At 37.4% G+C, this 26,411-nt stretch overlaps 1 protein-coding gene across 3 annotated transcripts in view; it reads right to left on the minus strand.

Annotated features, from left to right (window-relative positions):
• ano3 (anoctamin 3) overlaps positions 1-26,092 on the minus strand; it is a 39,965-nt gene extending 13,873 nt beyond the window's left edge. Inside the window, exons 1-10 of one of the 3 annotated variants that reach the window (XM_016664410.1) lie at positions 25,828-26,092; positions 12,743-12,949; positions 8,013-8,140; positions 7,742-7,897; positions 7,551-7,651; positions 7,431-7,475; positions 3,621-3,755; positions 2,384-2,490; positions 1,294-1,349; positions 996-1,117 (exon numbers count right to left, since the gene is read on the minus strand). In XM_016664410.1, the coding sequence (XP_016519896.1) occupies positions 996-1,117; positions 1,294-1,349; positions 2,384-2,490; positions 3,621-3,755; positions 7,431-7,475; positions 7,551-7,651; positions 7,742-7,897; positions 8,013-8,140; positions 12,743-12,949; positions 25,828-25,873 (1,103 nt within the window). In that variant the 5' untranslated portion in view covers positions 25,874-26,092. Of the gene's footprint in view, positions 1-995; positions 1,118-1,293; positions 1,350-2,383; positions 2,491-3,620; positions 3,756-7,430; positions 7,476-7,550; positions 7,652-7,741; positions 7,898-8,012; positions 8,144-12,742; positions 12,950-25,827 lie in introns of all 3 variants that reach the window. The other 2 variants (XM_007578586.2, XM_016664409.1) reach the window with 2 other exon arrangements.
• Between the last annotated feature and the right edge of the window lie 319 nt (positions 26,093-26,411).

The following is a 26,411-nucleotide window of genomic DNA, read 5'->3' on the forward strand; positions in this document are numbered from 1 at the left end:
TGAAATGGGAAGTTGGTGTAAGTTTAAGAACTGTTCATGTTTGTAAATGTATGTAAGGGGTTATAGAGATTGGCTACCAACGTTCAGGGTAGAAGAAGTCAGGTTAGTTTGTGTGTTGAAGATAAATAAGAAAAGCAACTTTGTGCGTGGATGTCTGGATTATTTTACTGGGAAGGTAACAGAATGACAACAGTAGTGGAGTAAATGCTACTCATATGACGTAAACCTGCGTGGTATCTACCTGAAAATCACGAACCCAAGTAGCCACACCGCAAGTGAGTTAAAGTTCTGCCCTGAGAACAGGTGATGGAGCAGTGGGGTGCTACAGCTGGATTATCTAAAATTACAGCACTTAAACGCAATATGACAAACAACTACTCAGGTAAAGTTAGCCTTCCTGTGTTTACTCTGTGGACCAAAACACGTCATCATCCCATCAGGTGAAAAAATGGCGGCCTCCATGGGTGAAAAATATAACAAAAGATGTAAAATTTTTGAAATAATTATGAGTTTTAGCGTATCACAAACAAGCATTATTTTTTAAGTTAAAAGGAAAAATTTGACATATTTAGGCCAATACGTTCAACTAATCTAGAATCCCTTTAAAGACACACTTTGTTTTTAATAAGAAAATTAAAGCAGTGATGGACTGGTGGCCTGATCAGAGTCTACTCTGCCTCTTCTCCATTTTTTTAACAAATCTTAAACTGTTAGTTTAAGGGGGTAAAATAAAAGTCAGACAAAGCAGCTGTTACAATCTAATAGCTTAAAAGTTCAGAAATGTGACGTTACGTAACAACACAGAACAGAGGCCAGCTGTGATATTACATCTTCAGCAAAATAAATTGCTTGGATTACTTTGTGTTGCATTTAAACAACTCAGCTTGTTGAAGCTCAAAGAAACCCAAAAAGAAAAAAACAAAAAAAACAAAACAAAACAAAAAAGGGCATAAATCCAAAAATATCTCCTAGTGCTGTGCTTCAAAGCTAATTACCTGATAAGGTCCAGAGGCTGGTATTTGTACCAGATCCCCCAGCGGGCCCAGCGCTCGTACAGAAGATGCCTTTGGTTCTGGGCGCCGTGCGTCTTAATTGGATGTCTGCTCTTGTAGCCGCCCTGAGGAGACAAAACAACGGCATTTCACAGGTAATAATTATTAGCTTTTATCTCCTGCTCAGCTTTTATATGTCCATTTCTTTAAATATTGTACATTTCTTTATGTGAACAGCCTTCAGTTATTCTCCTGATTCTTGAATGCATACAATTTTAATTTCAAATTAGAATCAGCCCACCTCATGTGGAGGAAACGCCGCCTCGTATGTGTTGTTGCCCAGTAAGCGGTTGATGCCTGCAGTAAAGTAAAGCAAATGATCTCAAGCACACCGAGAATAACAGCACATTAAAAATTCAGCAGCAGTCACTGATACAAACAGACCAGCTTTAGGGTCATTGAAAGCAAATGTTTTCACAAAAACAACAATTTACCACAGCCTTTCTAAATTGGAGCTAGTTTAAAGTGATGTGCTCTCATTATATGCACAGGTTTACTGCAGTGGTTGCAAAGTCTCGTTTTAAAGTTTCAATAAATTCACAACTCTGCCTGCAGTTTCTGTACTCAGTAAAAAAAAAGAAGTTCCCAACTCAGGACTAGAGTGCAGTAATTTTTATTTTTGTTGCTGTTCTTTCACACACGAAAAGCTGATAGCGAGAACCACTGGAGGAAAGATAAAAAGGATTTTCCACCCTTGAAGCCAAGCTGATATCATGTTTTTTGGGGGGGAATAAAGTCATCACTCGATTTAAAATATTAACTCTAAATCCGTTCCAGCGCTCTGAGGCCAAAATTTAATCAGCAAATCATGTTGGCAGAAGCCAGACAAGTGGGAGTAAAGAAACAATTCAGAAACAAAACTGGGTACAGATTTGTGATAAGGCTGGACGATGCCAACAGCATGCAGAAATACATTCAAAACCCATGAACACAGAATCCCGATTTAGCAGAGCTAGAGCTGTTTTAGCGAAAAGAAAAGGGGCAAACCTTTCAGATCCAGATGGTAATCGTATGCAGCTGAAGGTAGTCCTACTAGTTGATTCAGGGGACTGAATATAAATCCAGATTTCTATTCTTATAAAATTTTAAAAAACACTTCATAACTATGTAATATTTTGTGTTGGTTTCATACATTCCTCAGAAATACATCAGTGATTGTGGTTGTAATGTGAAAGTAAAAAAGTAGGATTACTCTACAAATAATCCTAAAGTCAAATTCAAAGAAAGATCTTATACTTTTTAAAATCTAAAGTTTGGTATGTTTTATATTGCACATAAAGTTGGGATTATTGTGTATTATGTGTGGAAGCAAACGAGAGTGGAGTTTTTACCCATCTTTGATTTTCCGTCTTCATACTTGGTGCGCTGCAGGACGTGATGGACTATTCTGCTCCTGGTTGAATTTGAGAAGAACGTCTCTCTGTTGTTGATAGTGAAACTGAGAGGAAACAACATCACGCTCCTTTAGTTTCCCATCATGCAGCGGGGCATCGTCCCGTCAAAGCCCGTAATGTGAGATGAGTCAATAACACAGTTCGTTTAGACATGTTGTCAAGTTTGTGCTCGTTATCGCATCAATATTCCACTCAGCAATGCACACAAGCAGACATGGAAAGAACGGAAAGTTGCAAATGCTTTTCCTGAGAAATGAGATTAGATGATGCCAAGATGGCTTTCTTCAGACAGAAGCTTTCAGCATAAAATACTGAACAAATAAGGAAGAAATAATTTAATGTACAACTGCTGCTCTTTTTGATGTTTTATTTATGGGGAACTAGTTTTGCTCTGATTTCTGTGACACTTATAAAAAATACAAGCACAGATTTTTATCTCCAGCTTTCAAAATTGAGAAAGAAGCAGTAGAGGATCTGATGGGAATGTTTTCTATTACCCTGCTATTATGTGCCGCTGTGATCACCAAGGTTATTATAGTTAACTAAAACTATCAAAATAACAAAAACGGACAGTGAGAGAACATTTTCGTTGGGATAAATAAAAACAATAATTAATGGGGGGAAACTATAGCTAACAGGAACTATATGGTGTGTTTATAAAGAGGAGCTCCTGAAAGTACAGGTATGATATCCTTTGTTTTTGAGTTTATTAATCTATTTATTAGCCTTTTGAAATGATGTGAAATTATTATTTTTCTCCACACAAGCAGTTGACAAAAGCTGTGGGCAAACTGCAGCACTCCACTATCCATCCGTTCACTACGGCTGAACGCAACATGGCGACAGCAAAAAGTTGGAATAAAATGCCAATCAGATGTTGTTGTTTTTTTTTAATTGTATCTTCTGTTGAGTAGTATATATAATTACAACACAATCCTTTGACCTTTTTGAATTCTGCACTTAAAAATCAACCAAAGTATGAAAAAAAAATAAAACTACAACTACAATTAATAAAAACCAAACAATATTTGACTAACAAAAACCACAAAACACACTCTAATAACTAATTAAAATAAACTGAATTAACAAAATAAAACTAAACCATAGCGAAAAACCCAACACTATCGTATCCGTGGTGACCATGCTTGTGAGTTTTTAATCAGGATGCTCTTACTGGTGCATGCGCGCTCTGCTGAAGGGCGCCGTGTAGCAGTCCGTCTCCTCCAGGTCGGGCAGCGCCTCTTTGTCCAGCTTCATGGGATTTTTGGGAAGCCAGTCTTTTATCTGCTGACACCTCAGATGAAACCTGCTGCACAGGCGCACCGACAAAAACAGGATTAATGGGGCAGATTATCAAGCAGATTGTTTACTTCACTATGAGATGATGGCGGCTAACCTTGTTCGCCGCACAACCTTGGGAGCCCAGCCCCACCAGAAAACACGTTTTAAAGCACATGTGTGGCGTCATCCAGGCTGCTGTTTATTCATTATTTATTTACTATTTACACCTTTCTACGGGACGCGTAAGCTGGGCTAAACACAGTTTGGAGGATTAACTGCAGTTTTTCTTTTCAGCATCACAAACCTATTTATCTTATTTATGTACATTTGTCACTGTTCAAGATCTTGGCTTTTGTGTGTTAATAAAGTAGCAGCTAAAACTGGTGGGGTGTTTTTACTATTATATTTCACTTTTAGTTGAGCGGGGTTGGCCTGTTTTCATAAGAGGAGCTGACTTTTACCTAGTTAGCTCAATTAAGAAGGATGCAAACTGTGGCTAACTGCAGGTGGATAAACAGAACAAACTGGCAAAACTTCCATAAATTGTATTTCCTAAGAGAAAGAGTGAGTGACATTCAGGAAAAATTTAATACTTAAGTAAACCTAACTAAGAATAGCAAACTAAATTATAAAATTATCTCCAAGTGACAGTTTTACTCTACTTACTAACTCTACTGTTGCTCAAAACTCTTAGCTGTTCAACTTTGAATGCATTTGTTTCATTTTCTCATTCTGGTTATTAATAATAGGAAAAATCCACAATGATTGTTTTTTTCCATCATAAATTGTGGTTAATTTAAATCTCACCTTCTTCCAAACATTTGCTGTATTTCCTACTGACTTTGTGGCACAATACAAACTGTACTTTCTAATATCTTTTTTCTTTCCGCTCTTTCAGAAAGGTCAGATCTTTAGAGCGCATAACTATCAGCGCCGTCAGATCAACAGCCGCTCCTCCAGCGGTTCCTGCTCTCCTCATTGAGACTTCCAGTTTAAGGCTGTGTTCTTGGTGACTTTACTCTCCATTTTAAAATCATGGATTGATTGGTGATCTGTGAGATGTTCAGGTTGGGGAATTGCTCTGTAACTGAACTCTGGCTCAAAGTGTGGATTCAAATTCCTCCACAGTTTGAATCCGCACTTTTCAGATTTTATTGGTAAGCAAAATCCAAACGTAATCTCCCATTTTTCTTCTCATTCTCCGACAAAATTGTGTACAAAGGTTTTTATTATCTGCACTCCCTTTCATCATGTTTTAGCTGCTACTTTGCCATATTGATGAATCACTGTCCTTCTTAACACTCATCTCCTGAGGACAATAAATGTGAGAACAAATAATTTGTGTTCCAGTTGTAGAAAGTTCTGGGTAAAGAGCAAAAACAAAAAGCAAAGAAAAACTCCCAGAGGTAAATTTATAACACTGTGGCTGAAGAAAACCCTTAACTTGATTTAAACTCCAGTGTCAGGAGGATTCGCGCCGAGGGAACCATAAATAACTGTACCTGTTGTTCAGTGAACAAATGTTTGATCACAGAGACAGAAAATTGATTCAGAAACCATTTCTGGGTGAAACATACTGTATCTTTATCCTTTAACGAATGCTAAAGCTACTCTATGGGAATAAAAATTACAATATTTCAGACTTTTCATTGGTCTGATGCAATATTCAAATCTTAAATGCTGCTTCTTTCGTTAGCTGTGAACAGAAAATCATGCTAACTAACAGATATAAAGGCTTAAAAGCATCAACAATAGACAAAATGTGTTTCACCTAGTGAATTAAGTTACTGAAATAAATTAACTTTTCAATAACATTCAGCTTTATGAATTGTGAAGAACCTACAGATGAACAAAGGTAATTATTTTATTTTATTATTTTTCTGTTTGGTGTTTCCTGTCCTTTCTGCATTTTAACAACTTTGTTCTTTATGAAAAATGAAATTTCATTCATAGTATAAAATTTATTTTACAAAACAAGATTTAAAAAAACTGTAATTACATAAATAACAGACTCAGTGATTTGTTTGTGACTTTTCTCAACAAACCACAGGCAGGAATTAGAAACAAACAAAAACTGATTAATTCATGCGTTTAACTTAATGAACTGGCAGAAGACTGCTGGAGTGATGAACTGCCAAAGACGGCGCAGATGAAACAACGCCAGTTCTGATTCCAGTAACATCCAATCATAGCTGACATTTCCCTCTGCTTCGCGCCAGCAGGTAACCAAATCAGAGCCTAATTTAATCACAGTTGGCCGGATTCTGTATTTGATGATAAATCTCATCCCGGTCCGCAAACTGCAGCCAAGTTTTCCTCAAATCCAGGGTGTTAGATTCATATAATGCAATGAAACTATGTTTTTCTTCAGAAAGAAACCGAAACAACAAATACTTTGTACTTTGAAGGCATTATAAGGAGACATATTGCATTGTTTTTGATAATTTAGACAGTTTAAGCAACATTAAAACATAATTTGCAATAATTTAAATTGTAGAAATGGTCTTTTATGAAAGAGTTGTTTGCTTACACTGCCTCCCATTCGCTTTGTTGATGTTAACAACATAATTAGGGGAAACAATTTCCACACAACAATGTTACAGAGCAGAATCTTCTGTGTATTTTGTTTGTTTTCATTGTTGGATATGCAAAACATTCAGTCTGGGGCTTAGACTATTTTTTTTTATTTGCATCTCAGTGGGAAGAAACAATGGACATTTAAATTTCTACTCTGAGTTCGAATATCACATCAAAGCTAAGTGCATCTATCTAAAAATAGTATGCAAATGAGCTTCTGTGGCTCCATTTATATTCACTGGAAAGTATATTATTGAAAGGCGCAGCCAAAAGTAGGTGAGCCACTCTATTCAACCGTTACCGCGGAGATTTATGCGCTTTTATTAAAACCTACCAGGTTTGCTTTGTCAACTCAAGGGTGCATGTCGTTTGAAAACAATGACAAAATTAAAACAACACGCCTCCTGATTTGTTGGATTTCTTTCAAATATCTTTTTTTTTTTTTTAAATAACCTCCAATGTTTCTCGTCATCTGTGAGGGAAATGGAAGCTGATATTCTGTTTACCAAAGATTATAAATATTGTAAAATGATACTACAGGAACAGAAATGGTTTGTAAAAGCTGGACTGAGTGAGTTCATTAGGACACAAAGAGCTTTTGTGAACCTCTGAATCTTATTGCAACAGGGACATTTAGGATGTTTCCATTTCAAGATTCCTATCACATTATCCATATTAGGATGAAATAACAGTTGAGGATTCATATTTGCACAAGGCTGTAACAGGCGTCTGATCAGTCAATATTTTAAAGGACTACTTAGTTTTATTTGGATCTGTAGACAAGCTTGGTTCAGTAGAATCTTTAATATTAAAAAGTATAAGCTGATTTTAATTGTTTGAATTACAGGTTTCCATAATTTAAAAGCTAAACAAAACCCAATTCAAAAACCTTGCATCCAGTTTACATTTAACTTTTTGTCAGAGTTTTATTGTGCCAAACCAGAATAAAATTTCCCCAAAACTCAAACTTTAATCTTTTCAGTAGTGAAATAAGACAAAGTTTGGAAACTCAAACTTTAGTCCATAATCTCAACACTTATTCAGACTTTTCCTGATGTTTCAACAATTTCTTTAAGAAACCTTTCAATCCCCACCAAAAAATCCCAAATGTGTAAAATTTCCTCACCTGCCAAGGGTTTTGCTCCTCCAGTCAGTGAAGTAGCATTTTTTTCTGAAATAAAAAAGACAATAGAAAGTTACCAGCTGCTTTAAAACCTGAAAGTCTGCAGAGATTATTTCCATGTACCTGAAAGGCATGCGGATGTTCATCTGCTCTGCATATTTGCAGAGGGTATCCCAGGTAGCGTGGACCTTCACAAACATGATGTCGTTGTTCGTCAAAGAGGGCTTTGAAACATTTATAAAAAAAACATCAAAGTTTGACAACTTAGAAGTTAAAAAATTAAAGTACAAGAAGACCAAACCAGAAATGTTTACCTCTTTCTCCAGCATGAGGCCCTCGGCTCGTAAATTCTTCTCAAACGTGCATCTTTTCTCCACCTGCGGGCTGGACTTCTTGTAAACCAAGATGTAATCGATTCTCTTTTTTCCATCTCGAAACAGCAGTCCAGATGCGTCTGACTGTTTTTTTCCCTGCAGAAGTAATGCATGACATAAATCTTACTTTGCCATTAAAACTTGTGGAGGAACGGATGAAGGAGCTGCAGATTTTACATCAATGAATTTAGACGTGCAGTGAATGTGGTACCTGCAGAGAGTCGGCCCGGGTCCCTAATTTAGCCCGACTGACTGGCTTTTGCAGAAGAAATGTCGGGTTTGCTCTTGTTTCACATGTGCTCACTTCGGTCTCCTCAATGTAGCTGTCTTTGACATCCTCTGCTGCACAAAGACACAACGAAATCAATCAGAGACTCTTATGGAACCAGAGCGAAAGCACTCAAATAATCCTTTCTGCTATAAGCATTTGTTTACCGCTTTGGTTAATCTCTCAACAAACACTGGAATTAGGTCTGTGTGAAAGAAAACATTGTTTTCTTGATCCGAATTAAACTGTTGATCTCCTTTTCTTCCTTTCTGGATCTTAAAGAAGAACTGTTCTGTAAAACAGTCGTACTCTGTATATAACACTTTACATTTTAGCCACTGAAGTCACCACTGACTAAAAAAACTCAAAGATTGTGGTTCATTTATAGTGAACCACAGTGCTGTTTAAAAGTATTGGTACAGTTTAGGCTTCTTTGCATTCAGTTACATTACAATCACAATTGTCCATATAAAAGTCTCTTACAAGTCTTTTCTTTTCTCTTATGAAAGATGAAAAATGTCTGAATGCTGATGCATGCCAAACATTTGATATATTTATTTGGAAAGTACGGTAGTCAATATTTCTCTCCCACATGTATTTTTAAGCAGGCTTGTGTTGGTCTGTCACATTAAATATCCATAAAATGTGTTGAAGTTTGAGGCCATAACAAAATAATAAAATGATCAACAAGACTGAACACATGTTCAGTAAATACACATCAAGCAAAAACTACCTTAAATTAAACATGATAGAAAAAAGGTATATCAGGTATCCTTATTAAAAAGTACATTTATTTAAGCTAATTAATTGTACTCTGAAAAGTGCAAACAGACAGACACCCACAGCTGCATTAAAGGTTATTTAAATGCAAAGTGTGTGTTTAAAAAAGTGGGAGTGGTTAATTTGAGTGACTTGCTGTATAAATTCAGCTGGAAGAAAAAAGATCTGTGAAGACAATTTTAGAAACGCAGCAGTTGTACTGTATTACTGCAGTGTTTAGATCTCAGAACATCATGCATATTTCATTCGAATCCCAGAAGGTTGTCAACTTGTGAGAAAACGCATAAAAGTTTCCTTTCATCTCTTCTACTCTCATGATCACAAAATGTAAAACATTTAAAGTGAACATTGCCAAAGAAGACCAACAGGAGCTGCAGCCGCACTAAATAATTATCCAAGATCCCTCAAATAAAAACGTCAATCTCTACGACTGCAAAACATGGGGAAGCATTTCTGATTAGTGCTATTTAGAGGAATTTGGTTTTTCAAAAGTAAAACTGAATGTACAATCTGTCAAACAAGACATAATGGCTTTAACATGGGAGATATAGTTCATTACGGTGGAGCACAAATGATCTCTCCATTTCATTTTTGACAGCCTCCTAATTGATTCAATCAAATATATATTTGCAGCTATCAGCTCATCTGGCTGTGACTCACGATGCTGCAGTGGTTAAATCATCCGTGGAAACGGTAAGGGAAGAAATGATGCTCTGTGAGCTTCAAGACTTTTTCTTTTTTCATTTTCAACCTCCCTTCACTTTGTAACGACGGCGTTGATCTTGGACCTGTAAAAAATTGAACCTGCTGTTTCCCACCTTTCACGGACACAGTATTCTCAGTTTGTGAGGGGATATCTATTATGCCTGCAGAGTAAAAACCAAGGCATGGAGTATTAAACTGTTTCATCCAGTTAGAAACAAACGCTATGACACAGATCCACTCCTCAAAGCAAAGCTGATTAACTCTGCGCTCTATGAGGTATCAAAGGGATTTTTTTAAACTCTCTAAAGTTAAAAATGTTCATGTGAAGCCCTCCAAGATCCTCACATTCTATCACAACCAACACTCTTCATGTCTCTCTTCATGTCAAGTTCATCAACAATTTATCATTAAACAGCCACATTTTAATGAGAAACCACTGCTAAACCTGTGTCACAAATTCACAGATCTGCCATAGAAAAATAACATTCATTTATCCTCTTATTACAGATTGATCAATAAACTGATTCCCACAGATGTTACAGGGACATATAAAAACACATGCAAGGCTCTAACATGCTGAAACTTTACTTAAACTTTTGATTTAAAAAAATGCTTTACTCACGTCAGCATGCTGGAAAGTGAAAGTGAAACTGACTGCATGAACTATTTTCTAAATTAATAAAATTAAATTAATTAAATCTGCAACCAGACAGTCAACTCTAATTTTATACTCCGTATTTTTGGGATGGATCAAAGTGAATGGAGACCATTAACGACCCAAATCACATTATTCTTCCCAGTATTTCTACAAACACATGCCCCATTATCATCTCATTCACTTAGTAATTATTCTTGCCTCTAGCTCCTAAATAAAGAAATGTCTCTCCTCTCATCAAGAAGCAGACTTGTACTCAGCAATAGTATAACTTCCGAAAACAACAATAACTTCCCTATTGTGCTAAAGTTTCTTAGCTTAACTTAGTTCTGAATGGAACAGGCAACATGTCCAAAAAACTACAAGACAAGCACAAGAAAAAGCCTCTTCTCATTGCTTTGCACAAATAATACTCTATTGCTAAATCAAAAGGTTTTACTGACTGGTTTGAATTGGAGCATGCTGGCAGTTTGCAGCTGATGGAACAGACTGAACTCTTATTTTAAAAATGAAGTTTCATAGTATAAAACCAATTCAATCTGGATAAACTCAGACACAGAAAAGATAATTAAAGGATTTAATGACAAAATGAATAACAATTCTTTAGAAATGAATAACAGTTCTTTGGCGCTCGGGCCCCGGCAGAAGTTTTGAGCGCTGATGCCGTGAACTCGGGTGAACATCCCCAACGCTGATTAGGGATGCTCTACCCCCCCGGTGGTGGAGGTCAGGAAGGATGATGTCCTGGAGAGTTGAATGATGCTGGTGGAGAAGGGGGTGGAGGTGGGTTGCGCACAGCTGGAGAGCGGCTGCTGGCGTGGGTGTGGACCCTTATAAGCGGAGCTTGGTTGATTGATGATTGAACACGCCGGGTCCAGGACCAGCGCTGGGATTGGAGGCGGAGAGCATGACGCAGCGATTGGGTGGAGCAGGTGAGGCAGAAGTTTTCCAGCTTGAATTTGCGCTTGAGCTCCATTATCAAAAAGGCCAGGTAAAGACCTGACATCAGTTATTTGAATAAATGAAAGTGAGGCTTTATCTGCAAAAAGACAAAACGCTTTGCAGATCTACAAAATAATAAAAATGTCTGGAGATAAACGAGAAGCTTCAGAGTGAGTCCATAAAAATTTCTTAAATGCTTTTCCACCAACAGCCTCCAAAACGTTTGCTACCTGGAGGGCTGGAAATATTCCTCGAATGGATTGTGTATTTCAGGTTTAAAAAGCCCCAGAGGCAAAACCTCTTGCATTGATTCTTCCTTCATTTCATATAACTTCATACAGCTCGACTGCTTCTTTTTTCAAGCGACCAAACGTTTCCGGGGGGATGGTTAATGCGGTTGCACCACATGCTTCTGTTTGGATAAAATGTGATGGAAAGATGGGAGGCAATGAGCGGAAAAAGATCCAAACTCTTAAAAGTTTAGGTTTCTATCAAAACTGAAGAGCACAGAAAAATCGAGTTATCTTATCGCGACAACAACTTTACAGACGGATGTATTTTTGATTAATGAAACACCTTAACCACAGATACAATCCATCTGATATTGGAGCCACTGGCAGATGGATCATAGTAAGATTAAATAAAAAACCTATTATGTGCAGCTGGTGAGCTTGATGAGCGTTAAGATAAAACTGTCAGCTAAACTTACAGAAATGCCAATAAAACATAAGAGGATGTAATATTACACGAGGTCCAGCAGTCAAATCAGGTCCTTGTCCTGCCAGGTGCTCTCTTTTTTTCCTTTTTAAACTCATCTGTCTATTTTCTGTTCAGATTGAGGTAAAAAAAAAATTCTGATGCTTTTCTCTGACATCTTGACATCTGACATCCGCAATGTCACAGCTTGTCAAAATTTTAAGAGAAATGACAACCGCTTGATTCTTCCTTAAGGTATTTCTAGGCTCACCTCAAATGCTTGCACAGAAGGTATTTTTAGATCTTACTAAAATAAAATTGTGCCCCTGCTTAAAATAGACCTCTCACTCTCACTTAATTCTGAATATTCCTCAAGACACGAGACAAGTAAATAATTATCCTTGAATACATGCGGCTCCATGCAACTCATCCATGTGAGAATGTATAATTTTCCTTTTGAACGGATTTTGCATCATTATTCCATCAGACATCTGTGACTTTACAGAATGTTTCACAGATGCCCTGCAGGATTACGACAATCAGCGTGTGCGCTTTGAATGTTACCACAATCATGAAAATCTGTGCAGCTGCCAGCTTTGTCCCAGTTCAGTGCTAGTATCAAGAACAAAGTTAAGATGAGAGCACAAAAGGCTGTGTTTGAATTATTGGTGTGTAAAACAAGGTGCAACAGATGTTCTTTAGCATTTACAGACCATAAAATATAATATTTACAGCAGGTCTTGCATGAGAGGAGGGATTCAAACAACAAAACCAGGCGAGTTAAAGTTCAGACATAAGTAATTCTGACTCATCACTGGAAACGACAACATTGGTAAACTTTAATGCGAAGCGGCAGTCAATGCAAGCCGCATCTCTACTCAAACTTTAGACCTGCCTGTCTGTGGTGGCAGAAGGCTGCAGGACGTGCTGATGCTCTGACTCAGATCGTCGAGGTCTGGTTTGGGATCTGGGCTCAGAGGCACAGACAGGAAGTGGTTGAGGTTGATGGGATGCGTCTGACTCTGAGCCAGGCAGGGCAGGCTGCGGCGAGACGGCTTCAGGCTCTTCTCCTTCAGGATCTCGCTGATGCTGGTGTGCATGCCTGAGGAGGGAGGGAGGGAGAGATGCAGAAAGGAAGTTAAAATAAGTCTTTCTTTGTATCTGTGCTTGTTATTTCTCAGACCTTCCATTTGAGCAAAGAAAGAAAGAGGATAAAATAAATGTCCTCTTTTATTTTGCAGATAAACCACATCGGTAATATATACATTAAAGGAAAAAAAAAATCCAGTAAATCTGACACAGAACTGATATTTCTCTGTGACTTTATAGCAAAACAGCGTGTTAAAAACCAAAACATAAACATAGATATTAAAAGGAACATGTAAATTAAATAGTAATAAAATGTTCTCAATGGCCATGACTTGTTAGATACCAAGCTCTAAGTGTTAGACGCCATGCTCCAGATTTTCCAACTGGATGCTTTAATAAGTAGGACATGTTTGGTCAGACACTGGAGGGATTATATAACCACAGTGATGGTGTGAACAGAGACCACCAACCAGGTTCGCTTAACTGTAGGCTGTAATAGAGGAATCTTTGCATCAAGAAGAGATAAAGTGAAATAAAACGTCAACTTTGGCAATAAAAGTTGTCAAAACTGTTTTTAAAACGTGTAAATGTCCTAATCAACTTTCAGCCACAAGTTCTGTTATTATTATTCTTTAAGTAATTTCCAGGTAGAAGGTTTTGAAGTCTTTTCACAAGTAATAAGTAACAAAGTGATTCTACCTTCCTTTCACTTTTCAGTCTTTGGTTCTCTACCAATATACAGCTCTGGAAAAAAATTAACATTAAGAGAGCACTTTATAGGTATATGTCTGAGTAGAATCAACATTGTTCTTTTATTCTATGAACTACTGACAACATGTCTCCGCAATTCCAAACAAATATTTTGTATTTATTCGGAGAAAATGAGAAGTGGTCAAAATAACAAAAAAGATGCAGAGCTTTCAGACCTCAAACAATGCAAAGAAAACAAGTTCAGATTAATTTCGAAATGATTTCTGAGTTAAAACTGATGTTTTAACTCAGAAATCAGTATTTGGTGGAGTAACCAGGAGGTTTTCAATGGGGTTCAGTGCAGTTTACTCTTGACGTTTTTCAGAGCTGCAAACTGTTTCAACATGAGAAAATATTATGTTCTCTGTGTTTTGTTGTTGTTTTTAATTATGTTATGAAATGTAACATAAATTCCAGCATTTATGTTTTTACCAGTTTTTATTTTTTACTTAACTGAAACATGTCCAGATTACTTTTTCAATGGTGGTTTATTTTTGTCTTAATATATTTACTTTTCTCTATCATATCTCCACCTTTTTGTCTTCTAATTTATGAGTGCATTTATAACTGGAAAAAAATCTATTCGGTATTCCAAAAACTGCACCCGCAGTAAAGTAGTAAAGGTCAATAAAATACTAAAAAACAAAAAAAGTTACACTGACTAATTGAAAGCCAATCAGATGAATCATCAGAATTATTCTGAACACATGCAGCCAGAAAAATGTTTGAAAAACACTTGAAACCTCTTCAGCCTCTAATCCACTCAGCTCAGTGCAGAAGCTGAGTGTTTGAGTGTTTAATATCAGCCAGACAGTTTTATGAAAAAGTAAAACTTTATAACTAAATTGTTCCTTGAATCAAGCAGCTGCTGCCAATGCCCAAATGCAAGCGCAAATTCAGCAACTTGATGAAACATACCATCCACTAATGTTTATGTATTCACTTTGCAGCTATGACAATGTGTTTAGGAGTGCACATTTTGGCAATGAATTAAAACCACTGAAGTAAGAACTCCACACACCGCGCTACCTCACTGCAGTAATCAGTTTCTCTGTTTGGTCTTGCTGAACCTGCTAGAATAAATCCATAAAAAAACTCAGTTTTATTTTATTTTGCCAATATAACACTTACTCACTTATCATGTTTTCCAAACAAGCATAAACAAATCAATAAAAAATAAATAAATATAAGAAAGTGAGTGAAAAAGAAAAGTGTGAAACTCCTTCAGACACCAAGCAGTCCACCCGTTTTATGAGCTCAGTGGCATTAATGTCCATCCTTCACAGAGCAATGCATTAACACCATCAGCACATCCGCTCCATCAAGCCGCATCCTTCAGATAAGCAACATAAAGATGGATCACTACACATACTTACTAATTCATGGCATTGAAACACGATGAAATGTAGCATTAGATACATTAAACTGAATCCATGCATGCTGAATTTTCCTTTTAAGTCATAATCTAGAAGGTTTGGGTTCTATTTTTGAGTTCTGCACCATGTTGGTTTATTCAAATTACACGCTTTACCTAAATCTGCTTCCCACCTGCCTGCTTTTGGGTCCTACATCAGTTTAACTTTTGACAGAGAAGGTATTATTTGACAGGACATCTTTGCTACTGAGAAAAGTAGCAAGTATGGCCTCATTTATTTGGTCTTTCACCTCATCATGCCTTCACATACAGTTGTCCTGCAGATCAGATAAGATGCATTTAGATTTAAGCTATTGAATTACACGGTCCTTGTTTTATTAATGCAATTTAAGGTTATTTAAAGGTTGTTAACAGTGATAGAGCAACAGAATGATATTGAGTCTGGTAGATATTGGAACAATCCAGAGGCTAATTACTGCGATAAGCATCTTCCGTTTCATTGATCTTGACCTTCAAGTAAAGCTGCAGCTTCAGTGCTGAAGTTCAGAATATATATTCATAAAATGAAGCCTCCCTCCCCTTTCTAAAGGGAACGTGACTTATTTTCATCCCAATTCCCTCCGCAGCTTTTTAGAGACAGACCACTGAAACATGCATTTATAATTTACTCCTAATACCCCGAGGTGCCAGCGCCGCTAGCTGCACAATAACTCATTTTCATGACAGTCGTCTACATGGGGTTTCCCCAAACTGCTGGAGGAGAAAAGAGCCAGTTAAAGATGAGCCTGAAGGCCCGGCGGCCATTTATTTCCTGAGTGGCCCCACAGACATTAAACTAATGTGAAACATAGCTCACAATGAGAAAGTCAAAAGAAATGAGGTGGCCCGTTAATGTAAGCTAGAGCTACAATCCACTTGTATGAATTTAAAATTCTGATGAGTAAATGAAATTCAAAAATCTTATTTAGCGTAACAGAAACAGCAGGAGTAAAGAAATAATAACTGTCTTTGGCTTCCATTAGATCATGCTTGAAACATGCTTGAAACATGCTAGCTAATGCAAGAATTAGTCGCAGCCCAGTTCAAAAAGTATCTCAGCCTCCATCATCAGCATGGTGAGCTGAGTAAGAGACAAAGAGAGGATGTTCTGGAGAGAGCTGGAAAGCATCACAGTCACTGATTTCTGAGCCCTACTTAGTGAGAGTTGAGCTGGTTTGCTACTTTATAGGAAAATAATGAAATATTCCACCAGTAAGGATTACTCTAAGCTAATACGATCATATGAGTTAGCAAGTTCAACCTGAGCAGTTATTTCTCTAAAGGTTTTTGGCAAGTACGAAAGGACTAAACCACCTTTGTACATGACAAATTTTTAGAAGTCAAACAAAATACGAAAGTTTTCTTTAAAATGTAAATCAAAGTGAAAACTCTCACTTTCTACATTTATAATATTCATAAGTTTTCTGTAATGAGCCACAATTGAAACTCTCAGTGTGCATAAGACTGGAATGACGCTGTTATAAATATGACATAACACCTGTTATAAACATGAAGGAGTCTTCATGACTGGTTATGACTGTTGTCATCAAGGGTCACTCGGTAAATAATGTCACTTGATGCAAAGTTGTACCAAAATTTGCATTAAAAGTCAAACTTTGCATTAAAAGTGTCATTATTTGACACTTCTTGACAACATTCATAAGCATTCATGAAGACTCCTTCACGTTTCTAACAGGGTTTATGTCATGTTTATAACATGTTTTATGTCAGTCTTAGGCATACAACTTCAAATGAAGTGTTACCTAAAAATGTTGACTCAAACTAAATCTGAAGCTAAACTTTATTTTCACATAGCGAAATACAAGGCAGCTGTAATTTTCTAGTGCATTCACACAGAGTACAAGAAGAATTGCCACTGCAGTAAACACAACTTTCATCTGGCAGCTGCAGCAGAACTGCTACAACAATGCAGTACTGTAATGCAATTACCTGAATTGTGAGGATTAGCGTTTTGAAGAATATAAAGTAACACACGGCACATAGAAAATGGGTCAGGCAACGAGAGATCATGTCAAAACACTGATACGCAGCAGAAAGTATGGCAGGTGCAGCTAACTATGTTTTCACCATTATTTTTTAAAGATTTATGAGATATAGTTGAGTTTGTTGTGTATGTTTGAGAACAGAAGTTTAAACAGATAATTAAATAGCTCAGAAAAGCAGCCAATCGAAGGACGTCCCCAGTGCTGGCTGCATTACAAACATTTGGGCGTTAAATACATTCAGTTGCATTATTTCAGGAAATTTAATTAGGTCCAATATTTTCGAGTCAATACTGAGCAGTGGCCTCTTAAGTAACAACTTAAAAAAGCAACAAACTAATTACTGACCATAAGCAGTGACATTATAGAAAGTGAAGACTTCAGGGTCGTGTTTGTGACTCTCCGTGTCAACAGAAAACTGTTTTACTGTCTCACAAAGCAGTGAACTCTGCTGAAGCTCTCTGTGGTTTACTTTCTAAAAGATTTGTTTCTGGAAGTCTAGTTTACCTCCACTGTGCTCGTAAGTGGGAGCTACATACGTGTCATATAACACACACCTCTAACGGTTCAGATAATCCCAGCAGACGTAGGCAAAGCTCGCCAGGTCTGCGATGACACAAGAGGACACAGCTAACAGGACTGTGGGGCTGTTTGTTGGTCCCAGTGGAAACAGGAAGGTGTTGGTCTTGTTACAGCTCACAGGATCGGTGGCTGTTACATGGTAATAGCCATCTGATAATCAGAGCTTTGTCTCCGTGGCCTCATTTCTTCATCTGAACTCTTCTACCAGAGCAGCAACACTCTGAGAACGGTGCATTAAAGGGTTCATTAGTTCTGTATTTAATCTGTCAGTGCTGTGACTAAAACAAGTTTATGCAGGGAATAGTAATCGTCTGTATGAGCGTGACCTGCATCTACAAGGAGGACTTCGTATGGGATTCAACGACTGTCAAAAGTGTGGGACATGAGGGTAAAAAAAAATAAATTCCTAACATTCCTTACATTAACACAAGACAAATTCTAAATGCGTTGTATATCTGCAGATGCTGCAGGGTTCATGGGGTTTCTCTGACCCGCAAGAGGAACAGAGCAAATATTTCCATCAGTGAAATCTGTCACATGTACAGCAATGAGAATAAAACAATGTCTAAGTTTATAAATATCCAAAACTCAACTTGGAAATCTAACAAAAGCACTCTGTTATCTATAATCCAAATTTTAGTGTATGCATATATGACAATGTAGATGTTGTTTAGACAGATTTTAAATTCTAAAAGGTTTTATCTGATCACCTCAGCATGCCGAATGCTTGAATTATTCTGCAAATATTTATTTTATCACTTGGGAACACTTACTAGCTGTGCATAAAGCTACAACATTTTAGGTAGTTAATATACATTTAGTAACAAAATAGAAAGAGCCAGAATTGTCACAGCAAAAGTAACTTTTCTGTCAGGAAAGACAACATAAAAGCACTTTACAAAATACCAGCATGTCATATGCAACTCATACACATATGTTGGGATGCTACACAAAATGTGCTGCATGTCTTTATAAATAGACCAAAGTAAAAGTTTGTTTTTGATACATAAGTGTCTTGTTATGAAATAATGTTGCAGCAGCAATAGTTTGACTGGAGTTCATGAAACCTCCTGATACGAGGAGTTGGATGAGTTTCAGGGAAGGTTGTGATTGATTTCCCAGTTATTCTCCTGCGATAATAAGATAAAATAGATTCTGTTGTTTCTTACATGCTTTGTAAATTATGTTGTATTTCTCATATGTGAATCTCCTGGCTTAATTTAGCTGTCATGACAAATGTAAAAATAGCAACAGATTCTGTTTATTCGGCTTCAATTTTGTTCAGTCGGATGCTTTTGATGTATCCCTGATGATTCCTTTGTTCTTATCTGCCTGGTGCCTACTGCCAACCTGGTGGAAGAACACACATTTATTTAATATACAGAAAACTTTCATTTTATTCAGAAGCTTTTAAAATACTGCCAGAATCGGAAAAACAATCCTAAAACGATTCAAAAATCTCAAGCAGTGTAAGAACTTAGGCAAAGAAGAAGAAGTCGCACACAACGAATTCAGGTCACTGGGTTGTTTCCCATCATGCCTTGTATGTTTTCTCACCCAAAACTTTAATTATTCATCTTTGTTCAGCTTGCAGGACTTCAAGAGACACAGTTTTAATCTAAAAAGCCATCACCATATGCACTTTGTTTTAAAAAAATATATCTATTTCTGTCCTAATCTAAAGATTTGAATGGTTTCTTGTTTATAAGACGTAAAATAAGAAACTGTTCCTCCCAAAAGGAGCCGATACTAAAAGATCCAGTTCCAGTGTGATTCTAATGTCTTTATTTGCTCCTATCTTGTTAGAAACCCAACATAAAAGCAAAGTATCAGCTTCCAGATATGTTCGTCTTTATTCCAAACTTATCAAGACCTGAAAAAAGGTAAAAGCAAATGTTATACTTTTCAATTCAATTCAAAGATTTTAAAGAAATCTGGACACTTAATACTAAAAATTTAGCTTCTGACATCTTAGAAGCGACAGTTTTTGCACAACCCTAACCCTACCCTATCAGGAGATATTTTGTTTACAGCTGAGCCATTTTTTGCACCAGTTCATTGTCTTCTCGGCCTCCAACTCCACGATTTGACCTGAATGGAGAGATGCAGAACCAGTGAGGCTATATTTCATGTGTTGCATTAAGTGAAAAGAGTCCAGTGATGGATGGCGACATGTCCAGATTGTTCCCTGGCTCCCCGACTGCGACAGCTGGGACGGTTCCAGCCCTCCTTCGACCGTGATGGAGTAATGCAGCTACACAGAAACAACGGACAGATGAACTGCCACTTTATCTTTACATTTTGCTTCAGCAATGCCTGATGTTAAAGCGCTCCATAAATAAAGTTGATGATGATGATAATGACTTGCTAGAGTTCAAACTGTGCACCAGAAAAGACAAAGGAGGGGATTTAATCGACTTTGTTGCTGCTTGGGACAGATGTGCCGCTTTGAGAACAACTGGGACTTTAACCCATCCCCGTCGCTCCTGCTTACAAAGAATCAGCATTTTTCAAGCCAAATATGCTTTTGTCAGACTCATTAACAAAAAAGCTTCAGCATTAGGCTAGACAATTCTGATTTACAGTTACAGAGTGATGAAAATCTTGACTGTCATTCTGCTCCACTCCCTTCCAGTCCCACTATTAGGCCAGCTGCCTCGCCTGCAGATGCATTGTGCGAGCAGTTGGAGGGGTTTTTTATCCTCCACCTGGCAGCACATCAGAGACCAAAGAGCTCGGTTCACATCAAGTGCTAAGTGCAGCATTTATCATCCGCTGAATATTCAACTGCTGCTTTTTCCTGCACAATTAGTTCTCAAGTTGAACCGGAAACAAATTAATATTGATGCTCGGTGGAAAAATGGAAAGATTAAAATACTGTCCTAATTGTGCTCATCTTGTCCAATCTAACAAGCAATCTGGTGTTAATACTGCAAACAAATGATTGGAAAAAGAAATGATTTGTGGAAAAGGCCCCCAAAACATTCTGGCTGCAGGAATAATGATCGCGGTTTGGCTTATAATTCACCTAAAGTCGGATTTTCTGTGGAGGAGGAAGGATTATTAGATTTTCCATTTATGACCAAGAAAAACAAACCCAGTGTGACCTGAGCTGACCCACAGAGAGAGACTACAAACAACAACAGAATAAACCTTTTCAAAGTATTTGATCATTTACATTTAAGTTGCTCAAGGCAATTTGAAAATAGATCCTGAGAAAACCACCTGCAGAACCAGCTTTCACAAACTGCCTTATGTTTGGATTATTTTAAGCTAACTGAAGTTTTTATTTCAAAATCTGATCTTTTTTTTTATTTCAGCTTTACAGAAATGTTTCATCACGTCCTACACAGTCATAGGGAAGAGAACAGAACTGGAGCCACACACAGCATGGGCGTTGTGTTTTGTGAAAAAGGAGCCCCTACCAAGTACAAAGTAGATGTAATTTATAGCACATCTACTTTTTAGTATGCCGATAATTTTGTGATTGATACTTGGTCCTACTTAATACTCAGCTTTTTTTCCTTTTTTTATTTTCATTAGCTGTAAGTTATAAACCTTTGTGTTTATTGCTGCACTGAATCTAATGATTGGATGAGAAACCAGATTTGTGTGACTTGCAGCTTTAGCATACATCAATTAATGAGAGCAGCAAAACTTCATAGCATGAGAATCAACATTTTTTTAAACTCTCCCATATTCAGTCACTGTAGCTGCAATTAGGTACTTCAATCAGCAGCAAAGTGACTTCATAAAGTTAAAAATGGCCCATAATCCCAAACGCAGCGCTGTTCTTGGCTCACTGTCACCAGACAGCCTGGCCGTAAACACACCTCAGAGCAGATGGCACGTTTTACCCATGATTTAGGATCAGGTTATGCAATCCTGGCACAACCACTGGGTTGCATCATTTGAGGAGATTAAACATCTTCATTTCCCTTTCCCATCTGCAAGTCCCTCCCTCTATTACCACGATACCACCTCCCATCGCCCCTCATGGCCACAGATGGTTAACAAAGCCCCTCTGCTGTCAGTATTCTGAGCTCTTCATAGGCGATGTAAACCACAAAGTTCAAAAGGGATTGTTTTGGTCCAGTGATGCAACCAAGTAGAAATATATCTTTGCTGAGTCTGTCGTTTTCTTATATCCTAGCAACAAAACAATCACAGACCCTTTGAGAGTCTGTGACTGCTATCAGCTCTTAAAAGTGTAAAAACTGGTAACTGCACACACACTGGGAAAAACAATCTCCATTGTTTGTTCTTTTTTAATACTTTTGGTTTTGGATGATCATCATATTCCTCATTATATTCCCCTGTTCAAACTGGTGACCAGCTAATACCAATAATAATAATATCATAAAGTCGGTGTCCATAAAACCAACTGCCTGATTGCATAAGAGGCCAGGTGGTCTGAACTGGACACCAACTCTGAGAACTACTGTTTTATGAAAGAACAAATCAAATTTTTAACAAACTATAACATTTAATCTCTTTAAAGGGCAGAAAAATCTGTGTGGAAGAATGAACAAACCTTAGGTTGAATATAATACATTTTCACTGCAGATAGATTTTTCAGTCTCTGTGAGTCCATCAGATGAAAGAGCAAGGAAAACTTTCTGCAGCAACAAACTGTGCTGTACAGCAACCCATCTTGAATGACGGGGATGAAACTGGCAATCTAGAACAGACTTCCTCCAGCTGCCTGGTCAAACTGAGTAATCAAGGATCAAATGGAGGCCTGAAAATGACAGTTATCATTGCAGCACTGCAAAAATAGCACAGATAAAAACATGCAGCAGCCTTTATATCACATGAAACAAAGTCTCAGAGTCCTCTTGAACCATTTGGACAAAGTTTCTAACAGACAGTACTGAACACAGGAATCTCAGCCATCTACTTGGTAACTCATGGGGATGGCAGCACTGTTACCCCGTGAGGATGCAGACAATTAACAGAGACGCACAGGAAGCCGTGAGCAATTATTTCCAATCCTTTCAGTTCAGATTCTGTGGTGAAGAGTCTAGATGTCAAATGTTTTCAAAAGCTGATCTGATCCAGTCTTCTTTAAGAACTATAATTGGCATCTTTCAAAGTATTTATTTCTAGCCTTCCTCCTCTTAGCAGTCTGTATCAGTATATGAGGAGCAGACAAAATCACTCCTTGTGTCCTGGAGACCAGATGCTAAAATTTATTTTTAGTTTTATTTCCAAACAAAGGCAGAATTATTATATTTCACGTTTTTAACTACCTTTGGCATCATTAATTAACAACATTCTGTGTATTATCCAGAGTATCTAGCTCTGTGTTGTTTCCCTATGCTATTGAATAGCATAATTATTTGTGCTTTACAAATACACTTTGCTTCCTCTTGAAAATCCTTCCTCATATTGAGAGTAGCTAATGCTCAGTCTTCTTCCCACGATAACAACTCCCACACTGAGGAGTGTTGTTTGTGCTGCCTGCTCGCACTTCAATGTTGTCTATTCACAGTTTTAAAGATATGAACGTTTGGAAATCTTCTGAATCAAGTCGCCATTTGATTCTCACTGCATTTCTACTGAGAACTTTTCCATGATTTCTCAAAGTGTGATTGAACTGAACATGTGACGGTAAGATAAACTCCATCTTTGAAACAAGTGTTATGGCTTCAATGAAAGCAAGCCTGGCATTTAGCTTTAGTAAGACATCTAAGTTTGAAATGGAAAATAACACAATAAACTGGCATATTTGAGTTTACAGTTTTATTTTATGCAACAAAGCTGACCCGATCGCATTTTTAAAGACTTGCCTCTCGCTTTATACTGATCAATTTACCGATTTTTTTAATTTCTGAAAGCTTTTCCACATCAACACATTTTCAGATATAGACCCTTTTCATACATTGTCCCTGATCGACTTTAAGGAAGTGCAGAATCAACTTAGAATTTCGCTTTAAGAGGATTTTTGCTGCCAAAAGCTCGTTCCTTTCTCTTTCCCTATAACGGGGCACTCAGCAATTATGAAATTATTGAGCATCCCTCCTGCCCCGTTGTAAGACTTTCACATTAATCTGATCTCCTCTGCTGCAACATGTTTCCTGTGGGCTGGACTGAAGACAGGAAGGGACTTAGTCTGAGCTTTAAAATTAATAAGTTGCGTTATTCTCTGGAACGTCAACAAGATAGAAAAAACAATGCTAGAAGAAAGCTAATTTAAAATCTGAATAAAGAGAAGCATCAGATTGTTGACTCAAACCAAATTAAATCACTCCTTGTGTGGTTCTGTGTGCATATGGGTCACCAGGAGTTTGATAAAAAAAAAAAAGAAAGCAACGAGAAAAGTGAGCAAAAGGAGAAGAGCTAACACCCTCAGCAGGCTCAGTCACGAGCAGATCAGCTTCTTCTCCTGGGAAGCCAGAAGTCTTTCTAACACCTCGACCGCATGCATAAACACTCCCTGTTTATCAGCTTGAGTCATCATTAAAAACACAAACCTTTTCTCAACTATCCTCTAATTTTAGACAGCCAGGAACAGAAAGGACTCAAGTAGGACTAATTCTCTCCGAGGAATTGTGTTTCTGGTTTAAAGATCAATACAGGCCTCACGTGTAATCGAGCTGCGATGGAGACGGTTCAGATGGGTTTTTACTTACAAACTGGATCAGGTTTACACTGAATCTTAACACAAAGAAAAATTTCACACGTTTTGTCATGTTAAGACAATAATATCTTATTTTTTCCTGGCTGATATTGATTTTCATTTGTCTTGGATGTCTTTCACCTTCTGGTTTTGACTAATTCTTTTGACTGAGGTGATAGTTTTGATTTTAACAGAAGACAAAGCAATAGCAATGTTTTGCTACTCTAAAAAGCATTCACACTCTTGACACTTTATTTTGCACATTTTATGGACTTTTAATTGTTCTCTCTCAACAATTTCTTCTGCTATTTATAACTTTCATAGTCTTTAAAATATGTTTTCGTATTTAGAATTTATATTCCTGCCTTTTTAAATAAAATTACAGTTTAACTTACATATGTTTTTTAATCAAATACTGCTTTTCTAATCCTTTAAACTGAGTGCATTATCAATACTGCAACTATATTACACAATTTTTGCAAACAAATGCTTCCTACTGTCTTACTTTTACAAATACAATAAAGAATTTGAAAATAAATATTTTTAATAGAGAGCCATCTAAAAAGATATTTTCCAAGAAGTTATTGCAATGTGTCCACATTTCTCACACTATGTCTGTGTTCCTGCAACACTTCAGGAACCAAATGTCTCAGGGTTGGAAGTTCTCAGGATTTTTACTTCACTTCAGATCTCTCATATAATTTATCCTCATCCTTTCAGATTAAAGCATTTCCACAGCATTCAAGAAGGAAATTAATATTTTTCAAGTTTTTAGCTGAATTTTATTGAATAGGAAAAGTGCATCAAATCGTAGCTTTTCAGTATTTTACATGGTGATCTCCAATTTGAGCTGGTCAAATAAAATTAGTTGTCTGGTTGGTTGTGCTGCCTTTTTATCTTTTATTAATGTTTTTTTAAAGGAGCTGAGCAAAAATGTATTTTTCTTTCAACTGCGCAAAATGAATCAATGAGTCTATAATACAATCAGTAAAATTTCTGTCAGAACTGAAATCTTTTGCAAAGAAAGCTTCTTCTTTATATTCAACACAAACTACTCCTGCATCTCAGAGGGTTGAAACAAAACCCACCAATGCTCAAACTCTGCACTTAATTCAATATTTCTAAATCTTTGGCGTTAGTTATAAAAGTGCATCATATAGACCATGAAATTTTCTTAGATTTAACATATTCTGAGCAAATGTACTATGTAGAAAGTGGCACAAAGATCACTTTAATTCTAATATTAACTTCATTAAAATCTGATCAGTGTAGCATTAACTACTGGATAATTCAGAGCGCACAGAAACGGGCTTCATCCCAGGAGAAGGACCTTGCGAAGCGTCCAACTCTGCGTCACACTCACCAAGTACAGACACCACCAGCTTGAAAACTGTTCATCACGGAGAGAAAAGTCAGTCCCCAGTTTGAAACAGAACTACATATCCCACCCCCCCAAAAAATACATTAAATAAAAATGAAAAAAATAATAAAATAAATAAACCATGACAGAAGCGACCAACCTTTCTGCTGCTTGAAGGACTGGATTGAGCCCGAGTGGTGCACCATGGCGGCTCCTGGTTGGTCTCCAGCGTATTTAATCAAATTCCCCGTTTGGAAGAGCTAAACTGCAGAACGCATGGGAAACTGCGGAGGGAACCCGTGGAGGTGTCAGCTCGTCTTCCATCCTGCTGAAACGATCTCACGAACGATGCGCAAACACCAGCAACACCTGTCTCAGCTCCGCACGCTGCTGCTCCCTCCTCCCTCCCTGCCCACCTCCTCCTCCTCTCCTCCGACCGCCACCATTCACGGCTGTTGTCATGGCGACGGCCGGCAGGGGAGGTCCTGAGATGAACGCGTCCTCCTGCGTCCTGATTTACTGACTCTAGACGCTAAGCTGCGGGAAATTACCGGGGCAGCGCGTCTTACGCATAAAAACAAGGGTATGTTCATTGATTGACTCGTCAGTCAACCTCAGTGTTGGATGTCAGACATCCACAGGGTTACATGAATAAAATAATAATAATAATAATAATAATAATAATAATAATAATAATAATAATAATAATAATAATAATAATAATAATAATAATAATAATAATAA

This window comes from Poecilia formosa, unplaced genomic scaffold (genome assembly GCF_000485575.1).
Source record: "Poecilia formosa unplaced genomic scaffold, Poecilia_formosa-5.1.2 Scaffold484, whole genome shotgun sequence".
Taxonomy (NCBI): Eukaryota; Metazoa; Chordata; class Actinopteri; order Cyprinodontiformes; family Poeciliidae; genus Poecilia; species Poecilia formosa.